We start from the raw sequence: 19695 nt of genomic DNA, 5'->3' as shown, positions 1-19695 counted from the left end.
GTCTGTTTGTGTACGTGCGTGTTTTAGTCGGTGAGATTTCCAGTTTGACTTGGGAGGGCCCGTTTATTGATGGTTTCTATAATTGTGATGTAAAGTGGGAGCGTTAATAGCAAGGGCAGCTTTATACGGCGCATTTTATACACAAGACAACTCAATGTAATTCACGTAAATGAAATTACATTTAAAAGGATTAAAAATGAAAAGAGTTCAAGACATGAACTCATTCACTGCCATTGACGGCTATATACGTCAAAAATGTATTTTAACTATTTCTATTAGTTTAACATTTTTCCCACTTTTGTTAAGAGTATGAAAACCTAGGGGGGAGGGGATTATTGTACATTTAGAACAAATATAAAATTTGTGATTAATTGTGAGTTAACTAGTGAAGTCATGCGATTAATTATGTTTAAAAAATGTAAGCTGATGCCCCTAATTTTTAATAAACTTTTCTTTTTTTTTACGAAAAGAAAAGATTATTAAAAATAATAATAATAATTAAAATTACTTTTTTTTTTTTAAGAAGAAAAGATTATTAAAAATTAGGGGCGTCAGGCGATTAAAAATGTTCGTAATTAATCACATGACTTCACTAGTTAACTCACGATTAATCACAAATTTCATATCTGTTCTAAATGTACAATATTTTTTTCTAGGTTTTCATACTCTTGTTAACAAAAGTGGAAAAAATGTTAAACTAATAGAAATAGTTCAAATTATTTTTTGACGTCTATAGCCGTCACTGGCAGTGAATGAGTTAAAAAGCAAAGTAAAATAAAAAGTAGCATACTAAAAGTATTTGGAAAAAAAATCGATTTTGAAAATACTTTTAAAGAGGTATTGGCTGGAATTAGTCTGGTAAATGTGGAACATATGGAACACTGTTAAGGTGACCAAAACCTACTCTTTTGGGAGGACAGACCATTTTCTTACGTCCTCGGGCGTCCGGGGGTTATATAAATTCATGAAAATATCCGGTTGGCATTGTGTGACTAATAGGAGGTGAAGTACACTGTGTAATTGTGACTGGTACCACAGTTTCAAGGCCGGGTAAGTACGTTCAAGACTGAACACAAAAACTGGCTAGCAAATCAGTCATGTAACAATTATTCAGACTTTTAATCATCCATCCATTATCTGAACCACTTATGTTTTAATTAATCTTTGTTTCTTTGTATGTTGTGCTTTTTTCTCCTCTTTCTTTTCTTTTTTTTTTTTTTGTCCTGCTGAGGACAATGGTTGCAAAATATCTCACCACTGAAGGCCAAAGTACCAAATGCACGGCAGCTATTTAAAAACATTAATAAATCAAATGAATCAAGTTCGATTCATTGTCAGTGTCTAAAGTAAGGAGTTGATGATGAGTATCGTCTAAAAGTCATTTGAAAACTTAAATTAAAAGTTTGACCCTTATTTTTATTTTGTGAAAGGATACAAAATGGCGCCGCTAACGTTTTAGAACGATGAAACTTCCGTTTTGGTACGCATTTAATTTCATAATGTTTCAACCAAAGAATATCTTTAAAAAGAAAAAAAAGCACTGGGTGAGAGTTTAGAAATTTGTTTCCCCCCCCCCCCCCCCCCCCCCACAGGAGGAAGCAGTCCCCCCGAGAACGACGTTTCCTTAGCAACGGAAAATGCGCGATTCAAAAATACTGACGTCGCATTTTCCCGTGATCCTTAGCGGCATTGGCTTCAGCGCTTACCGAACGGAGAAGCTCAATCCCTTTCTCTAAAACCTTTTATCCATTGCAACAACCACACCAACTATCCGCATAAGCGTTGACAACGGTAAGGGAGTAATAGTGCCGGGCGTGGGATCGGAGGAGTTTTCTTCGGGACCGGTGAGTGTAAATCTAAATGTGGGTTTTAAATAATGTGACTGGTCAAGTTTCTAGACAGTGAGTGGGCTAGCGTCGCTAGCTGTAGCTTGCCTATAGTTAGCATTGACGCTGGAGAGATTGTTTCAACATTTCCATTGTTAGGACAAATTGACAAATGTCCACGTTTACTGCCGCTTTCGTCCTGTCTTAAAGATTAGCTGGTAAATGAACCACTGCGCGACTCCTATGTGTTTTTCCACATGCTATTATCTGTAAAAAAAAATGGCTTTATTTGTGTCCAGTGTGGAGGGGCTGAACGATTAAAAAAACAAACAAACACAAAGAATTTAATTGCGATTCATTTTCCCCCCTTCTTCCTCAATATTGCGATCGCATTTGTTTTTATAGGTCATGTTTATGCTAAAATAAGGGCCAATTATTATTGAAGGCAGTTTATGTACTTCCATTAGAATTCATTTACTAAACACTTTGACTTGCGCTCTTAAGGGTTTGCGACAATTTCACGCAATTCTACCAGTGAATGTGTCGTAAACAATCCTCCAGATTTTGGGGCCCCCTATCACCGCCAATAATAGTGATTTATTGGTCATTCATACTTCCTATAAACGTATTTCATGTTCTACTCTTTCATTTGGAATACCCTTGTTAAAGCTATATGTGAGACTTGTTGTTAGATTGCAACCCACAATGTTTAAGGCCATGAAAGTAGACAACTGGTTTGTAAACTTGCAATGCAAATCTTTTGATTATTACAGTATTTGGCAAATTCACTAAATCCCCCCTACTGGGCCACACAGAGCCCTAAAGAGAAACCTGTCACGTTTTAATCGGAAATGTTAGCAAATTCAGCAACATGATCTGGGACTGATATATTACTAAATGGGAGTGGGACACTGAATGTCATCTAAGCCGACCGTAAGTACCAACATAAAATAAAATAAACATAAATAAATGATCATACTACCCAATCTATGTGGACTAAAATGTCGTTGACGCATGAGAATATTTAGTGTCGAGCTGTGTTCGCTTACTGCTAGAATCTGACCTGACAGCAGTCCGTTACATGATATCAACAACAAGTCTTAATTCACATTGTCAGATTTAAAAATCCGGACATTCTCTTGTTATCAAACCATACCAAATACCAGATAGTCCATTTTATTTGGTGGCTCAGTAATGAACGTTCTATTTTTTTTTCATTACAGAATTTGATTATTAATTTAAGAAATGATTCAGAGATAAACTTCTTCTTTATTACCCAATTTAATTCTCCTGAGTGTCTCAATTTACTTACCCAGTGTGAGATTTGGGCCTGAGATTTGGGCCTGTATTGTTGAAGCCATTGAAGCGGGTTTGTTTTACCTTCTGCCATTTCTGGAAGAGTATTTAATTGTTCTCCGTGTCACCGTGTGCCATTGGCATAGATAAATGAACAGAGATCATGAAATTAATCAATCATTTTTGGACAAATTAAGTGGGATTGGATCATATCCTGCAGCACTAATGATTAACTCTAACTACAATTTTAGCTTCAAAGTATACAAAATGAATTATTTTACCATTTATTGCTATTGCTGTTTTCAGGCATTATGGATCAAGACTATGAGTCCAGGCTGTTACGGCAACTCAACATCCACAATGCGAATGCCAGCCCGGTGGTACGTACATCTTGACTTGACGTGACTTGGAATGTTTTCACTAATGGCAGCGCCCACCCAAAGTTTTGTTTTAAGCAGCAATTTACTTAAGACAGGTGTCGAGTGTGAGAAGAAACACTTGGAGCCGACAGTCGCACGTATTTGACGGGGAAGACCTCTAAATGGCTGCCTTTTGTGGCTGTTAACACCTCAAACAAATGCGCCATCTGCTCTTTAACGGCCTCCATTGTGGTCATGGTGGCTGTCACAAACCCGATTCACATTTGAACGCCTTTGCTCGGTGGTTGTTGCACATTATTTCAACAAGTAGCACCTAAAAAAAACTATCATTAACTCAGTAACAAATACCACCATCATGACCAACATTTTAAATTTAGTGTCATAGTAGGAGGTGATCAAAAAAAAAATTTATTGGTAAAAATAGTATTTAATATTATTCCAACGAAGCCGCTGTAACATTGTGCACGTTTGAACATTAACCCTCAAACACTGATTTTACAAGACCCACATTGTTTTGTGACAATAAAAGCAGGGGTGTTAGAAAAAATCGATTTGGCAATATATCGCGATCTTACAGTGCACAATTCTCGAATCGATTCTATATGCGGCCGAATCGATTTTAAAACATACATTTTTTTATGGAAATATTCAACAAAACATCTTACTTCGGGTTAGGATTCACACATTAAGCATGGAAGAATGTTCTATTAATGGAACATTAAGCCTTAATATTTTATTTCAGTGCTGTTCAAACATGAAACAGACTTCAACCTGTTTGTTAAATGCAGCGGTTATAAGCCTGAATTTTCAGATAAATACATTTTCATACAAATCTTACAGTGTACATGTACACGTTTACTGATTATTATTTTCTGAATTTGAGTAAAAAAAAAAAAGGAGGGAAAAAATCGCAAGAATCTATTTATAGATTTGTATCGGGATTAATTGGCATTAAATCGAATCGTGACCTATGAATCGTGATACACCTACTAAAACTAGCACCCGGCCAATATGCTTCTTTTTTTTTTTTGACCAATGGCGATACCGAATTTTGTCAGAAAAAAATACCGATTACTGCTGATAATTAAAAAAAAAATTAATTTTGAAATGTAATGTTAAGATGGGGGATCGTAGGGTGGGCTCCAACTTTAGAGGGATCACACTCCTCAGCCTCCCTGGTAAGATCTATTCGGGGATGCTGGAGAGGAGGGTCCATCAAGAAGTCTAATCTCGGATTCAGGAGCAGCAGTGTGGTTTTTGTCCCGGCCGTGGACCAGCGGACCAGCGGACCAGTGGACCAGTGGACCTGCTCTACACCCTCGACAGGATCCTCGAGGGTGCATGGGACTTCGCCCAACCAGTCCACGTGTGCTGTGTGGAACTGGAGAAGGCATTCGACCGGGACCCTCGAAGAATCCTGTGGGGGGGTGCTTCGGGAGGACTGGGTACATTACGGGTACGGGCTGAGCAGCCCCCTGATATGGGTTTTTCGGTCCCTGTACGACCGGTGTCAGAGTTTGGTCCGCATTGCCTGCATTAAGTTGGATTCGTTCCCAGTGAGGGTTGGACTTTCGCCAAGGCTGCCCTTTGTCACAGATTCTGTTCAAACTGACAGCAAGACGTGCCAAGAACCAGATGTGGACAATGAACCAAGAACGGCTGCAGAAAGCTGGCAACTAAACACACACAACGAGAAAACACCTGGACAAAACACACGTGGCCGAGGGAGCTGATTGGATGACACAAGGGCACACAAGGAAAAACATGACAACCAAAATGGAACCAAAACCAAATCAACAAAATGTGGATCATAACAGTGCTGCACGCTATCTAGTACAGTGGCAGTTACAAAAAAAAATTCTACGCGCATACGGTGAGGAAATAAGTAAAGACCCTGTGATTTTGCAAGTTGACCCACTTGGAAATTATGGAGGGGTCTGACATGTTTCAAATTTCCTTTTTCCAGTGAGGGTTGGATTTTGTTCATAACTTTTACGGACAGAATTTCTAAGCGCAGCCAAAGCGTTTAGTGGGTCCGGTTTGGTGGCCTCAGTACAGCATTTCGCAGATGATGTGGTGCGGTTGGCTTCAAGCCGTGATCTTCAACTTGGAAAGAAGATCAGCACCGTCAAATCCCAGACCACGGTCCTCAGTCGGAAAAGGGTGGCCTCTCCGGGTCGGGGGTGGAAACCTTGCCCAAAGTGGAGGAGTTCAAGCATCTTGGGGTCTTGTTCACGAGTGAGGGTAGGTTGGAACGGGAGATCGACAGGCGGATCGAGGCGGACTCTGTATCGGTCCGTTGTGGTGAAAAAGGCGCTGGGTCAAAAGGCGAAGCTCTCGATTTACCGATCCATCTACGTTCCTACCCTCACCTGCGGTCACTACGGGTCGTGGCCGGAAGTACAAGATCCCGGATACGAGCGGCCGAAATGAGTTTCCTCCGCAGGGTGTCCGGGCTCTCCCTTAGAGATAAAGGTGAGAAGCTCGGTCATCCGGGAGGGACTCAGGCTCGAGCTGCTACTCCTCCACGTTGAGAGAAGCCAGTTGAGGTGGCTCGGGCATCTGGTTCGGATGCCTCCTGGACGCCTCCCTGGAGAGGTGTTCCGGGCAGGTCCCACCGGCGGGAGGCCCCGGGGACGACCCAGGACACGCTGGAGAGACGATGTCTCTCGGCTGGCCTAGGAACACCTTAGGATCCCGCTGGAGGGGCTGGTTGAAGTGGTTGGGGAGAGGGAAGCCTCGGCTTCCCTGCTAAAGCTGCTGCTCCCGCGACCCGACCACGGAGAATCGGTAGAAAATGGATGGTATGGTGTGATTGAATTCTATTAAAATAACTAATTTTTTATAGATTTGGAAGAATTTGTGCCTTGACGTCGTGTTATCTTACCGGTAACTGTGTTTCCACAGCATTTGTGTGTGAATGTTCGTTATTTTGAAGGAAAAACGCTCCCGAAGTCGATGCTAACTTTCCTTTGGCATTCGACTGGGATCCTCCGTGCACTTCAGCATTAGCGCGAGGCTAGCGACGTTTTAACAACAAAGCATGTTTTGCGTTTCAATATACGGTGGATGTAATTCTTATTGCCGTGTGTTTTAGTTTTACAGGTAACACCAACTTGGGTTGTCATTAAACAGCTTAAAGGACGCTTAGGGGACAACACAATCTCATACGCTACACACTTGCCCGCCGCTAATGCTACGCAAGCAACATGGTGCATTCAGGGTACTTTCACAGCGTTGGAAACTTCAGTTTTCTTCCATTACAGCATAACATTTTAAAGGGAAAACAATCGTTCATTTGGCCCAAATTGTTTGAAGGGCAACAATCGACTGATTCTAATCGGCGACTGATTCTAATCGGCGGCCGATTAATCGGCGGTCGATTAATCGGCCAGGCCCTAACTGAGAGTAAAGAATAGACTCGATTCTTCCACTAGAAAAGTTTGTACTTTTTCTGTCCGTTAGCAATCCGCAGTAGAACATGGGTTATTTCACACACACAGAGCAAAGCAAATGGCCGTCTTTGCTAATATGTGGCCTCTGCTCTCCTTCCCCTTGTGAAGAAATCTCTTGGCGCACTTCGAGCCCTGTCGCCAGTCAGCTCCCCGCTGTCCTCCCCGAGCAAGCACGGCGATCGCTTCATTCCTTCCCGGGCCGGCGCCAACTGGAGCGTCAACTTCCACCGCATCAATGTCAGTTTGCTGCAACACAACTCGGGCAGAGGGCCAACTGTCAGTTGCATCATCGGCAAAAAGGGGCCCGATGCTAAACGCCGCTGCCGCCCGATCGAGTGTGAGGTCTCGCTTGATGGAGCTAACGTGTTTTTTGTTGTTGCTCCGGCGCAGGAAATTGAAAAGTCGCACAATCAAAACAGGAAAACCAAAGACGGCACAGCGGACAGCAACAAAGGTAAAGCAAATCATGTCTTCCTGTTGATTTTCTTGGACCGGCAGCGCACGATGTGTCACTCGGGCATCTTCCGTAAATGTTCGCTCAAAGACACACGTAGCTATTTATCGAACGGGACAAACGTACACAAATACAAAATAAGAACACGAGCAATGCCACTCGCTAGGCCACGCCTCTTAAAGGCACACATCCAACTAGGGCTGATCAATTCATCAAATTCAAATCGACATCACAAAGAATGCAATTTCAGTAGGTTATTATCGTATTTATATATAGAGTAGGCATGAGCCGGTCACTGTTTTGACAATTTACCGTGATTTAAAAAAAAGTCAAGGTTTCAATAACCGCTAATACAGACTGTCACTGTTAATGAGCTCTTATTTTCTTTTTTGAGGGGCAGCGCACACACAATATGATTGGTCCACGCCTTTCAGGTTAATTGCCTCCAATTCACCTTTTTTTTTGTGTTTTGTAACTAATTCTCAGCGCTTAATGGAGAAGTTGTCTCGCGCCCTAGACAGATAGATGCTTTTTTGCTCTGATTAAAATAAAATAAAAAAAGTGCCAGTGAGTACTAGTTAGCCCCAAGGACAACATGGGTAGCTTCGAAGTTTGCTCTAAAAAATCTCTCACCGGTGATGGGACACGCGTGACTTTGTAAGAAGAATGAAAACAGAAGAAGAATTTTGGCATTTATTTGCTATTATGCTGTTTTGGTTTATCCAAATATGAAAAAAAGTCATTTTGGAACAATACAGTAATGTAATTTTAACAGCAGGATACTGCAATATTTTTGCTCACGGTTGGCATTAAAATCTAATATCGGCCCATGCCGAGTACAATGCAATTTTTCTAGTTTAAAAAAAATGGATTTGATGTGATATGCGAGTAAATTTGAGTTATGAGCTTGGTCACAGAACAAATTAAACTCTTAAGTTAAGGTACAACTGTCTACATCTGGATGAGCCTTGAGCTTTTCATTATTTGAGTATTGATGCTCAAATACGTAAATTGTCCCGCTACTACTAACGCGGTCAAGGTTTGACAGCATTTATTCCTGTCTTTGTTTAGCCCGAGGACTGGCTGCTATCTCAGCTCGTTTCCGCACAATCGAACCTAATCATTTGACTGGCTCTTGTTTTGTTATGCTTGTTGGGGTTTCGAAAAGCAGACCAGTCCTCAGTAATTTGCAGAGGTGTGAGAAAAGCGGCTTTTGAGTGAATCATTCCATCCATCTGCTTGAACCCGTGCGCCCTCAGCGGACGGGCTCGCTTACTCGGCGCTGCTGAAGAACGAGCTGCTCGGCGCCGGGATCGACAAAGTCCAGGACCCCCAGTCTGAAGACCGCCGTTTGCAGCCATCCACTCCCACCAGGAGGAGCCTTTTTAAGGTCAAATGTCACCTAATCCTCTTCATACAAATGTTCTTCAAAAAAAAAAAAAAAAAAAAGCATTTAAGTCGGTGTGGCAAATGAGTGTGTTAATTTTGAGTTCATTTAAAGTTCCTTTAATGCCACAGTTTTTTCTCTCAATGTGGGACAAACTCATTAAATCCCAGCCATTTTCACTGAAGCAATCCCCTTCACTCCCACAGAATATTGTGTTCTATTGTTATAAAAACATGGAACCTACCAAAAGAAAGATTGGTCTCTTTTTTTTTATCAGAAAAAAAAGTATATTTCTATCTGTTCTGTTTTGCAGCAATTAGCATTGGAATATAGCTAAGTTTTATCATTATTCACAAATCAGTTTTGAATTGCGGGGAAATCAGCTTTTTTTTCAACACAGCCCTGGTTGATCTCTTATACTCTGCTCCCACCCGCTGGCCGTTTTTGTAATTACTACCATTGCTTCGCCCATTCTCTGCAATTCAGAGGCTGCATTAAAGCCTTCTGTATGCTCTAGCATAAAAAAAAACATGAAAAAAATATATAGAAATATGTCTTGGGACACTTAAAACATTTCAAAATAAAACATATTTATACGTTTTTGGGAGCAAATGAGTTAATGACCGCCCCTTACTTGGAAAGCCTGTACTGGGGGAAATCCATTCGCAACGCAGCAGACACATCCACATTAAAAAAAATAGCAGTAATAAATGTAATAATAATGCATATATTTGTGGAGATTGGGGTCAAGTTGTAGTTTACAATTTCAAAAATGTGCAGAATTTCACAAGTTACTTCATGTTAACGATTAGATTGCTTCATGTTGAAGATTAGATCGCTCTTAATATGAAAAGGAAACGCACTGCGCTGTCACCCATGTCTTACAAATGCGATTATGCCATCTAGTGGCAGAAAATGACCTCAACACAAAACCATGTCACACTGGTTTTTTTTTTACAGTACAGTACATATTTTTAATTTTAACCTAATTTTATGAATTATGAAATTACTGTATCAATGACTAAAATATGTAGCCATATTTCTGTTAGTCTAACTTTTTTCAATTTTTATGCTAAGAGTATGAAAACTTAGGGAAGAAAAACATTTGATTGTACATTTAGAACAAATACAAATTGCGATTAATTGTGAGTTAACTACTGAAGTCATGCGATTAATTACGAAAAAATGTAATCGCCTGACACCTTTTACTTTTTAAGCTTAACTTGTGTTTTGCTCTTGCAGTATTCTTTGAGTACGAAGCGGTCTCTTGAAGAAGATGGGAACGCGGTCTCGCCTTATTCTTTATCACCCGTCAGTAGCAACAGGTATAATAAATGTGGCCCCTGTGTTTTTTTCTCTCTCTTGTTTTCTTCACGCTTCGGTTGATTTGGATCCTAACTCACCTGCGCTACCCATTTTTGTCTTGCAGCCAGAAACTGCTGCGGTCGCCACGGAAACCCATGCGCAAGATATCCAAAATACCTTTCAAAGTGCTTGACGCGCCCGAGCTTCAGGACGACTTCTACCTCAACCTCGTGGACTGGTCCTCGCTCAACGTGCTCAGCGTGGGACTCGGCACGTGCGTGTACCTGTGGAGCGCCTGCACCAGCCAGGTGTGTGTGTGTGTGTGTGTGTGTGTGTGTGTGTGTGTGTGTGTGTGTGTGTGTGTGTGTGTGTGTGTGTGTGTGTGTGTGTGTGTGTGTGTGTGTGTGTGTGTGTGTGTGTGTGTGTGTGTGTCATGCGTCTCCGATGACGACTGCACATTTTTTTGCTATTGATTTGTGTGCGGGCTTGAACACCGTTCCGGGTTTGTAATTGTGTACAAATGCCACAAGATGGCAGCAGAGCACTTAAAGGGATACTTTGACTCATTGAGCAATTTTCAGCCGTAAAAAGTTATATATTTTGTCCAGAATGAATTTGATAACTTTTAATTATTTTTCTTGTACAATTAACAACTTTAAAAAAAACTAAATGTTCCACTTGCTGTCGACTGAAGATGACATCACCTGTGCTGAGGAAATAGGTAACGACCAATCGGGGCTCAGTTTGCTGACCAAACCCAGAAGACAGGTGAGCCATGATTGGTCGACTCGTGACCTGTTTCCTCAGCACAGCAAGTGGGAAAATTTCGTTTTTAAAGTTATTAATTGTACAAGAAAAATAATGAAGTTATCAAATTAATTTAAATGATTTAAAAATTAAAATAATTTAAAATGAAATGGATCATAAAACAGGCTCATCTAGGGCTGCTCGATTATGAAGACAATTTTATAGTAATAGCAATAACGATTAGGACAATCATTGTTTTTTTTGGTACAAAACAAGAAAATGTTGAAACCTGTAAAAAAAAATATTAAGACCAATTTCTTTGAAACACTATAATTATGCAAGTTCCATTTGGACTAAACAATATCTATTAAAATAGTTATTTTAAAACAAAAAAAGGTGAAAATATATCAATTTATGCAACTCAAAATGAGTATTAATAATCTTTTATTTTTGTTATGATAATGCCGATTTTGTAATTGAATTTTGATGAATTGCACAGCCCGAGGCTCATCAATAGTCTTCGTGAGCATTCTAATAACTCATCTAAATAACACAACCTGGTGGGGTGTGACGCATGGGCAAACAAATAATGCGCTCTCGCACTTTACACAAAACTGTATGAAGTCAATAAACTCCATTTTTGACGTTTACACACAACAATAAATATGAGCGAATTAAGGCAAATAGTAATTGGCATCGGGAGAGAAGCAGAAACACATTTTCCCTTTCCGTGGTGTGTGAGGTGACTTCAAGGACAGCCAACAAAGCACAACATCTGAAGTGTAGATGGGGAAAGAAAAAAAAAACTACCGCGCAACCAAGACAAAATACCAAGATTTCGCCAAATGGCGCCATAGTAACAATTTTATTGCGTTGGCTTGCGCACTAAAACAGCAAAATGATGAGAGCAAATAATGGATGATCGACGTTCCCCCCACAAAAAAAACAAAAACAAAAAACACAGCAAATTTGTGAATGCCAAACTGCGAATATGTTCGGGTTCACAGTCAATTAAGTCATTTGCTCCCAAAAAACGTATAAATACGTTCTATTTTAAATGTTTTACGTGTCCCATAGACGTATTTATGTTTTTATTTTTTTGATGCAGCCTCTGAACTGCAGAGAATGGGCGAAGCAGTGGTAGTAATTTCAAAAACGGCCAGCAGGTAGCAGCAGAGTACGGAAACAGATAGACATATACTTTTTTTTTTCCTGATGAAAGAAGAGAGTCTAATCTTTGTATTTGTAGGTTCCATGTTTTAATGTTAAAATGTGAAGTCATGCGATTAATTACGATTAAAAACTTTAAACGCCTTAACGCCCCGAAATTTTTATTATATTTTAATTCATTCACCACCGTTCACGGCTATAAACATAATTTTTTATTTTTTTTTCACTTTTGTTAACAAGAGTATGAAAACCAAGATTTTTTTTATTGTACATTTTAGAACATATAGAATTTGTGATTAATCGTGAGCTCACTAGTGAAGTCATGTGATTAATTACAATAAAAAAAATATATATATCGCCTCTTGCCCCAAATTTTTAATATATATATTTTTGAATGAGTTAATGATTAGATTTTCAACTTCTCAAAAGTAAATATGATCCGATTTCTGTAGCCCTCCGTAGAAGTGGGCTAATTTGTTTGCGCATTTTCTGAACAGTCGTGTTTTTGAATAAATGGATGGAAATTAAAACAGGTTTTTTAATGCACTTAATTGACAAAAATGATCGACAGATGAATCGAGTCGTAAAATAATAAGTTGCAGCCCTAGTTAATTGAATATGTTTACGGCGGCCATTTTTACAGTAGACTTTCTGTAATGCCTCGACATGTGGGAAAGGCGAGCCCCAGTCAGTGATGCACTTTTCAGACAACTGCTGTCAGCCACAGCTCACACGTAGACTGACTGACATCATGCCATTGACCCATTAGGTCCCGCCTCCTAAAGGCACACGTGTAACGCACAGACGCTACATTATGCAGAAGATTTTCCCGTGGCCTGCTTGCGATGTTTAAAATGTCAAGTTTACAATACGTTTTTCAATTTCAGTTTGAAAAGGATGTCAGAGGGGAAAAACGACAATATTTATCTGTCTTTTTGTCTTCTGATTTTTTTTGTGTCTTTCTTTTTTAGGTGACGCGTCTGTGTGACCTTTCTGTAGAAGGAGACTCTGTAACATCGGTGGGCTGGTCAGAAAGGGTGGGTGTGTGTTCCCCCCTAATAAGTCATTCATATTTCTGTTGTAAGCAACATTGTTGATCGGTCATTCAGTTCATTGTTAATAATTCAGTCAATTGAGGCAAAGTAATACAAGAGCAAGACTGCACGTCAGCTATGACCAAATACATTTCATTCAAGACCCACCCCTCTTTTAAACTTTTTTTTTTTTTTTTTTTTTTTTTTTTTAAAGTCATCTTCAGTGCACATGTTGCTCATACCTTTTGGTCTTGTTTCTAATTTAAGGGCAACCTCGTTGCTGTGGGGACTCACAAAGGCTACGTTCAAATCTGGGATGCCGCCGCAGGGAAGAAGATCTCCGCTCTCGAGGGACACACGGCCAGAGTGGGTGAGTTGAAGAAGCTGTAGTAATTGCCTGGGTGTCCCGCAAGGGTCTGTTTTGGGCCCCGTTTTAGTCTCCATATATATGAAGGTAACAAAAAACAAACAAACAAACTTTCTTTATAATAAAAACATATGGAATATGTTAGTGCAGTTTTTTTTTTTTTTTTTTTAATCAGTAATTGGACGCACGCTTCCCATTCTCCTGCCACAGGTGCGTTGGCCTGGAACGCGGACCAGCTGTCGTCCGGCAGTCGCGATCGGGTAATCCTGCAGCGTGACATCAGAGCCCCGCCTCTCCAGTCTGAACGCCGGCTCCAGGGACACCGGCAGGAAGTGTGCGGTCTGAAGTGGAGCACGGACCATCAGCTGTTAGCATCTGGTGGCAACGATAACAAGGTATGCAGACAATTTATTTGTGTCTGTAGAGAGGGGAGGGGTTGGGGTGGGGGGGGGGCGTCAGACTTGCCACGTCATCGTTATGGTTTCCCTCAGGCGGACGGTTCTGAAGGTGAAACCACATTAAAGGGGATACGTGACTCATGGGGCCATTTTCAGCAGTAAAAAGTTCATATTTTGTCTATAGTGTGATAATCAATACCTTTAAAAACGGATTCTTCCACTTGCTGTCGACTGAAGATGACGTCAGGAAAGTAGGTGACGACCAATCATGGCTCCGTTTGCTGACCAAACCCATAAAACGGGTGAGCCATGATCGGTCGTTACCTACTTCCTCAACATACGTGACGTCATCTTCAGTCGACAGCGAGTGGAAGAATAACTGAATCGCGATTAATGTGTTTGTGCATTGTCGATTTAAAATAATGTCCTGGTTTTTAAAAAAAGAGATGGAAATTCAAACTTTTTTTGTTTGTTATCAGATTCATCGATTAATTGACAGATTAATTGATTACTGAAAAAAATTTGCAGCTCTTTTTGACGCCAATATTAATTTGCTGAAAAAGGGATAAAATCGTCATCAAAGCCAAAATAAGCCCAAGTGGAAGTCAACCTTAAACATTCCTTGTTGACAATAATGTTATATGTGACCTCACTATTCTAAACATGACATTCTGATTAATATTACATTTGTGGAATATGAGTTATGAAGCAAAACCCAGCCATTTTTAGCCATCACAGGGGGCGGCCATTTTGCCACTTGCTGTCGACTGAAGATGACATCACAGAAGCTCAATCACAGCTCAGCTGTTTTCTAAAACGGAACTGTGATTGGTTGTAATGTGATGTCATCTTCAGTCGACAGCAAGTGGCAAAATGGCCGCCCCCTGAGATAAAAAAAAAAAAAAAAACAGCTTGATTTTGCTGCTTAACTCGTATCCCACTAACGCAATATGAACCAGAATAACATATTTAGACTCGTGGGGCCGCATAGAACATATTATTGTCAAGAAATGTTTTTGGGATTGACTTCCTCTTTTTAAATTGCAGATTATTGGTCTATCACTAATAATCGCAAAAAAATCCCAGTCCAGCACACACCTTGATTTTAAGACTGGGTAGCACCATTTTGCGTTTCTGACGTTTGCAGTTGCTTGTGTGGAACCACTCGAGCGTGCTGCCGGTGCAGCAGTACACGGAGCACTTGGCGGCAGTGAAGGCCATCGCCTGGTCCCCCCACCAGCACGGCCTGCTGGCCTCGGGCGGGGGCACCGCCGACCGCTGCATCCGCTTCTGGAACACTCTGACGGGGCAGCCCCTGCAGTGCACCGACACCGGCTCTCAGGTGTGCAACCTGGCCTGGTCTAAGCACACCAACGAACTGGTGAGTCGCATGCAAAAATGCGCACACTTGACGACGGCGACTGGAGGAGCGAGTACAACATTTCAAAATGCCCGATCTTGCTCAAGTACAGTCGCAAATAGGCACGGGCCGATTACTGGTTTGACGGTTTGTCACGGTTATAAAAAAAAAAAAAAAAAAAAAAAGGTTTCAATCACCGCTAATATTGTCTGTCACCAGCAATGAGCACAGCGGACGGCACAATATGATTGGCTGGTAAACAAACCATTTCTTTGAAGTTTATTCTCTACAATTCCTTCTCGACGAGCAGAGAGGGGAGGGGTGAGCAGTTATACGAAGAAGAGGGAGCAAGGCGAACGAGACACTGAGCAGAAAAGTGATGCCAGCGGGTACTAGTCGGTAGGGGTGTGCCCAGAAATCGATTCTCATAAGAATCGCGATTCTCATTTAGTACGATTCAGAATCGATTTTAAAAGTCCCCAAATCGATTTTATTTAAATTATTTTATACAGTCTTGCCTTTGTCTGTGTGTGCCTTTATTTGGAGCGCTGTTCATGTTGTACCCGGTTTGGCCACTGAAGGGCAGTGTGGTTCCACGCGGTCTGATACACTGTTAAGTTGTAGCCACATTAGAGAAAAGAAGGAAAAAGTCACAATCAAGTTATTCCAATAAAATTAGTTTTTTTTGCAGTGTGGAGACGTTCTTTTGAGTGACAAAAGTGCCGCGAGTAGCGCTAATTAGCATCAGCGAGTCAGACTGGAGTAGATCATTACAATTTCCTTGCACGTCTATAGATTGAAGCGAAAATCATTTTGAATCAAAAAGCGTTCTTAATCGATTCTGAATCGAATCGCAGAACCAAAAATCGGAATCGAATCGTGAGACATTTAAAGTTTCCCACCCCTACTAGTTAGCCCAAGGGGAACATGAGTAGGCCGCAGATCTGTTCTTTTAAAAAAAACTTAATGAGACACTGTGACTTACTAAGAAGAATTTTACCATTTATTTATGTATGTATTCATTCATTCATTCACATTTAATATAGTACATATTAGTACATGTTTCTTCTATACCAAAATATGAAATAAAATGAATAATAAATCAACCCTAAAGTCGTATTTCTCCGTCTGTCCTTCGCTGCGACAAAACGGTCCAATTTGACTTTGACCGTGTTGTTGGTTTTCCCTCTCAGGTCAGCACTCATGGATATTCCCAGAACCAAATCCTGGTGTGGAAGTACCCGTCCCTCACTCAAGTGGCCAAACTCACAGGACACTCGTACAGAGTTCTCTACCTGGTCAGCAGTTATTTATTTATTTATTTACACCACGTCTCGTCATTTGCCGTCTCCCGGTAAAAAAAAGATGAATGTCGATACGAGTGAGTTTCCTGCTGATGTGCGTGCAGGCCATGTCCCCCGACGGAGAGGCCATCGTGACGGGGGCGGGAGATGAAACGCTCCGCTTCTGGAACGTCTTCAGCAAGATGAGATCCACTAAGGTACCGTCTTCGGGATTATTTTGTGTTTTTTTTTAGTACTTTCCACTCCAAGACGAGTTAGCTAGCTCACGAGCTAACCAGGGACGTAACGATATCCAAGCATCACGATACGATCAATATCACGATATTGTGGGGAGGTTGGCAATATGAGAAAAGAAAAACCTCACGATACTGTATTAAAAAAAAAAGGGCAATATTGTGTTTTTGTTAGGGGTGTCAAAATAAGTGAGTTAATCGTGAGTTAATTTAAAGTTCTTTTAACGCGCGATTAATGACCGCCCCTTACTCGGAAAAGCCTGTACTGGGGAAATTCCAGTCGCAGACGCGTCAACATTTAGCAATAATAAATGTAATAATAATGCGTATATTTGTGGAGACTGGGGTCAAGTTGTAGTTTACAATTTAAAAAATGTGCAGAATTTCACAAGTGACTTCATGTTAAAGATGAGATACTTCTGAATACGAAAAGAAAAAATGCAATTATGCCACCTAGTGGCAGAAAAATGACCAACACAAATCAATATCACGCTCTCTTTTTACAGTAAAGGACATCTTTATGAAATTACTGTTTACAGGCGTATTTGTTTTATTATTTTCCCCCCACTTTTATGTTAACAACCGTATGAAAACTTATTTTATTGTACATTTAGAACCCTAGAATTTGCGATTTAATCGTGAGTTAACTATTAAAGTCATGTGATTAATTTCGATTACAATTTTTAATCGCCTGACGCTGTGTTCGGCTGCAACGAGCGACAAGTCAGACTTTTTGATGGAGATGTTGAAAAAGATTTGCCGGTATGACTCATTTATGGGAGTAATAACCGGCGCAGTGGCCAAAACATTCCTAATTTAAATTAACCTGCAAAATTAACCACCAGAGGGCGCTAGAACTGCATTGTAATAAGAGGACATGTACTCACGATTGCCTTTTTGTTGTTGTCGTCCTCCTTTTAGGAGTCGGTGTCGGTCCTCAACCTTTTCACCAGGATCCGATAGTGCCACCAGTCGTGACGGAAAAATGGAAATTGTTCTTTGCATGCGTCAAGTTGAGGCTTTAAGTTGTGAACGGTGCGTTCAAGTCATGACCACACGCAGTATTCGGTGATGACAAGCAAAAGAATCCAGTGGACGAATCTTCCGTTTATCCGTCAGTTGTGCAGAACTGCCAAATTTTGCATATGTCCTTTTTAATTGTTGAATAATTTATTTTTGTTTTGTTTTGTGTTTGTACTGCATTTGTTTTGCGTCCGATTCATTCTTTGTGTGATCGCAAATTTTGGTTGCATCTGCGGACTTTGGCGTTTGCGGGTTTTTTTGCGGAAAGACGAGAGAGCGAGCGAGTCCCGCGTGGTGAAATATTTGGGGACCAAAACGAGTTTGCATTGTTTGAGAAAGCGCAACAATGACAAACGGCCACCGAGTGGTTAGCACGAGCAATTAGAGGCTAACGATCAGAACAATGAAACCGCTCGGGTCCGACGCTCCGCTTTGCCAACTTGACATTTGACCTGCGCTCGCATTCAAACGCGCCGGCGCTCGTTTTGTCGAATCGGCGGGAACAATTGCGCATCATCTGCAACCCGTCCCTCCGCTTGATTTGGTTTCTTCCCCCGGTTTCAATTAAGCGAGTGCGCCGCAATCGGTTGGTGTCGTGTTCTTGCTTGCTGACACAAAACCGGAGTGGACAACAAGTTTGAAGTTAAACGCCGCTTCCAACTTTGTTGGATTGATGATGTCAACTTGAACTCACGCGTTGAATGTTAATGTCTATTTCTGTTCTCAGGTAATGGACAATTAAAAACATCATATCTTGTACTTTTGTGTGGCTCTTTTTCATCCTTTATTCTGTCAACAAATTCACTTGAGTTGAATTTTTAGGTGGATTTATTGGCAAATTGTGTCGTCGTTTTTTTTTTGGTTTTTTTTACCTCAGATCTACAAGATGTCCTGTTTCTTGTGGACATAATATCACATTGCAGTGCACTTTACAATTCATTTCAATTAAGCCATTCATGCAAATATGGGATGATGTGTAGACACTATGGAAATATTGTTTTGCTCACACTACTAAAAGTAACTACAGAAATATTTTTCACTCATGTACGCTACTAAATGCTGTCATACCATACAGATTTATTTTTTGTCCATGCACACCACTGAAAGGCTCTCACACGCTAACAAAACATGTCACTTACACGGCCTACTGAGCTGCTCTCACACGTGATAAATTTTTTTTTTTATAGAAAATAATAAATATAAATATTTTCCGCTCACAGTTGCACCAAACATACTATGGTACTTTTTTTTGCTCACACACACATTACAGAATTGTTTTTTGCTGACACACTACTGAAGTGATCTCACACATTATGAAAATATTTTGCGTTCATTTGCATAACAATGATCTCACACACGCACCAAATATTTTTCACACAACTCACCTGCACTACTGAAACGATCTTGCATATTACAGAATGACAGTATTTTTTTCTTACGTAATATTGAAAAGATCTCGCAGGACCGATTCACTGCCCTCCCTCATGCGTTCTACTAAAATGCTCTCATGCTCTCGAGAAATATTTTTTTTGATCTATGCTTACTACTGAAAGGCTCTCGAACACGACCAAAATATTTGTCACTTACGCACCTAACTGAACAACTTCACACACACCAAAAATATTTTTCACTCAGTCTCTACAAACACACTCCGGAACTTTTTTGCTCTCTCTCACCGCACAGGCACACACACTACAGAGATGTTTATTCTCTCACACTTAATGAAAAATTATTGTATATATTATGGGAAAAAAAGTTTTGCTCACGCATCCGCTACAGAATTGTTTTCGCTCACAAGCACTACTGAAATGATCTCACAACACGGAAATATTTCTTTAATGAACACTACTGAAACAATCTCACATACTACAGAAACCTTTTCTCAATATTGAAAAGCTCTCACACAGTTCATTAGTAATTTCTCCCATGCATTCTACTAAAATGTTTGCATACGCT

General features: G+C 40.6%; 1 protein-coding gene across 1 annotated transcript; it reads left to right on the top strand.

Moving 5' to 3' along the window:
* Positions 1-1678: 1678 nt before the first annotated feature.
* Positions 1679-18498, top strand: fzr1a (fizzy/cell division cycle 20 related 1a). The gene is made up of 14 exons (XM_086087378.1): positions 1679-1844; positions 3429-3502; positions 7066-7194; positions 7348-7411; positions 8671-8801; positions 10041-10123; positions 10228-10411; positions 12992-13057; positions 13322-13424; positions 13632-13816; positions 14967-15200; positions 16373-16477; positions 16588-16680; positions 17638-18498. The coding sequence occupies exons 2-14, from the start codon at positions 3434-3436 to the stop codon at positions 17677-17679; spliced, it is 1488 nt and encodes a 495-aa protein (XP_085943504.1). The 5' UTR covers positions 1679-1844; positions 3429-3433; the 3' UTR covers positions 17680-18498.
* The last annotated feature ends 1197 nt before the right edge of the window (positions 18499-19695 follow it).

This window comes from Leptonotus elevatus, chromosome 1 (genome assembly GCF_054856555.1).
Source record: "Leptonotus elevatus isolate MCC_2025b chromosome 1, RoL_Lele_1.0, whole genome shotgun sequence".
NCBI lineage: Eukaryota > Metazoa > Chordata > Actinopteri > Syngnathiformes > Syngnathidae > Leptonotus > Leptonotus elevatus.
This window is presented reverse-complemented; position numbering and strand designations above follow the sequence as displayed.

Coding starts and splice junctions, on each gene's coding strand:
- fzr1a (XM_086087378.1), top strand. CDS start 3,434: ATGGATCAAGACTATGAGTCCAGGCTGTTACGGCAACTCAACATCCAC. Junction 13,058..13,321: donor CGGTGGGCTGGTCAGAAAGG/GTGGGTGTGTGT, acceptor TTCTAATTTAAG/GGCAACCTCGTTGCTGTGGG. Junction 13,817..14,966: donor CTGGTGGCAACGATAACAAG/GTATGCAGACAA, acceptor TGACGTTTGCAG/TTGCTTGTGTGGAACCACTC.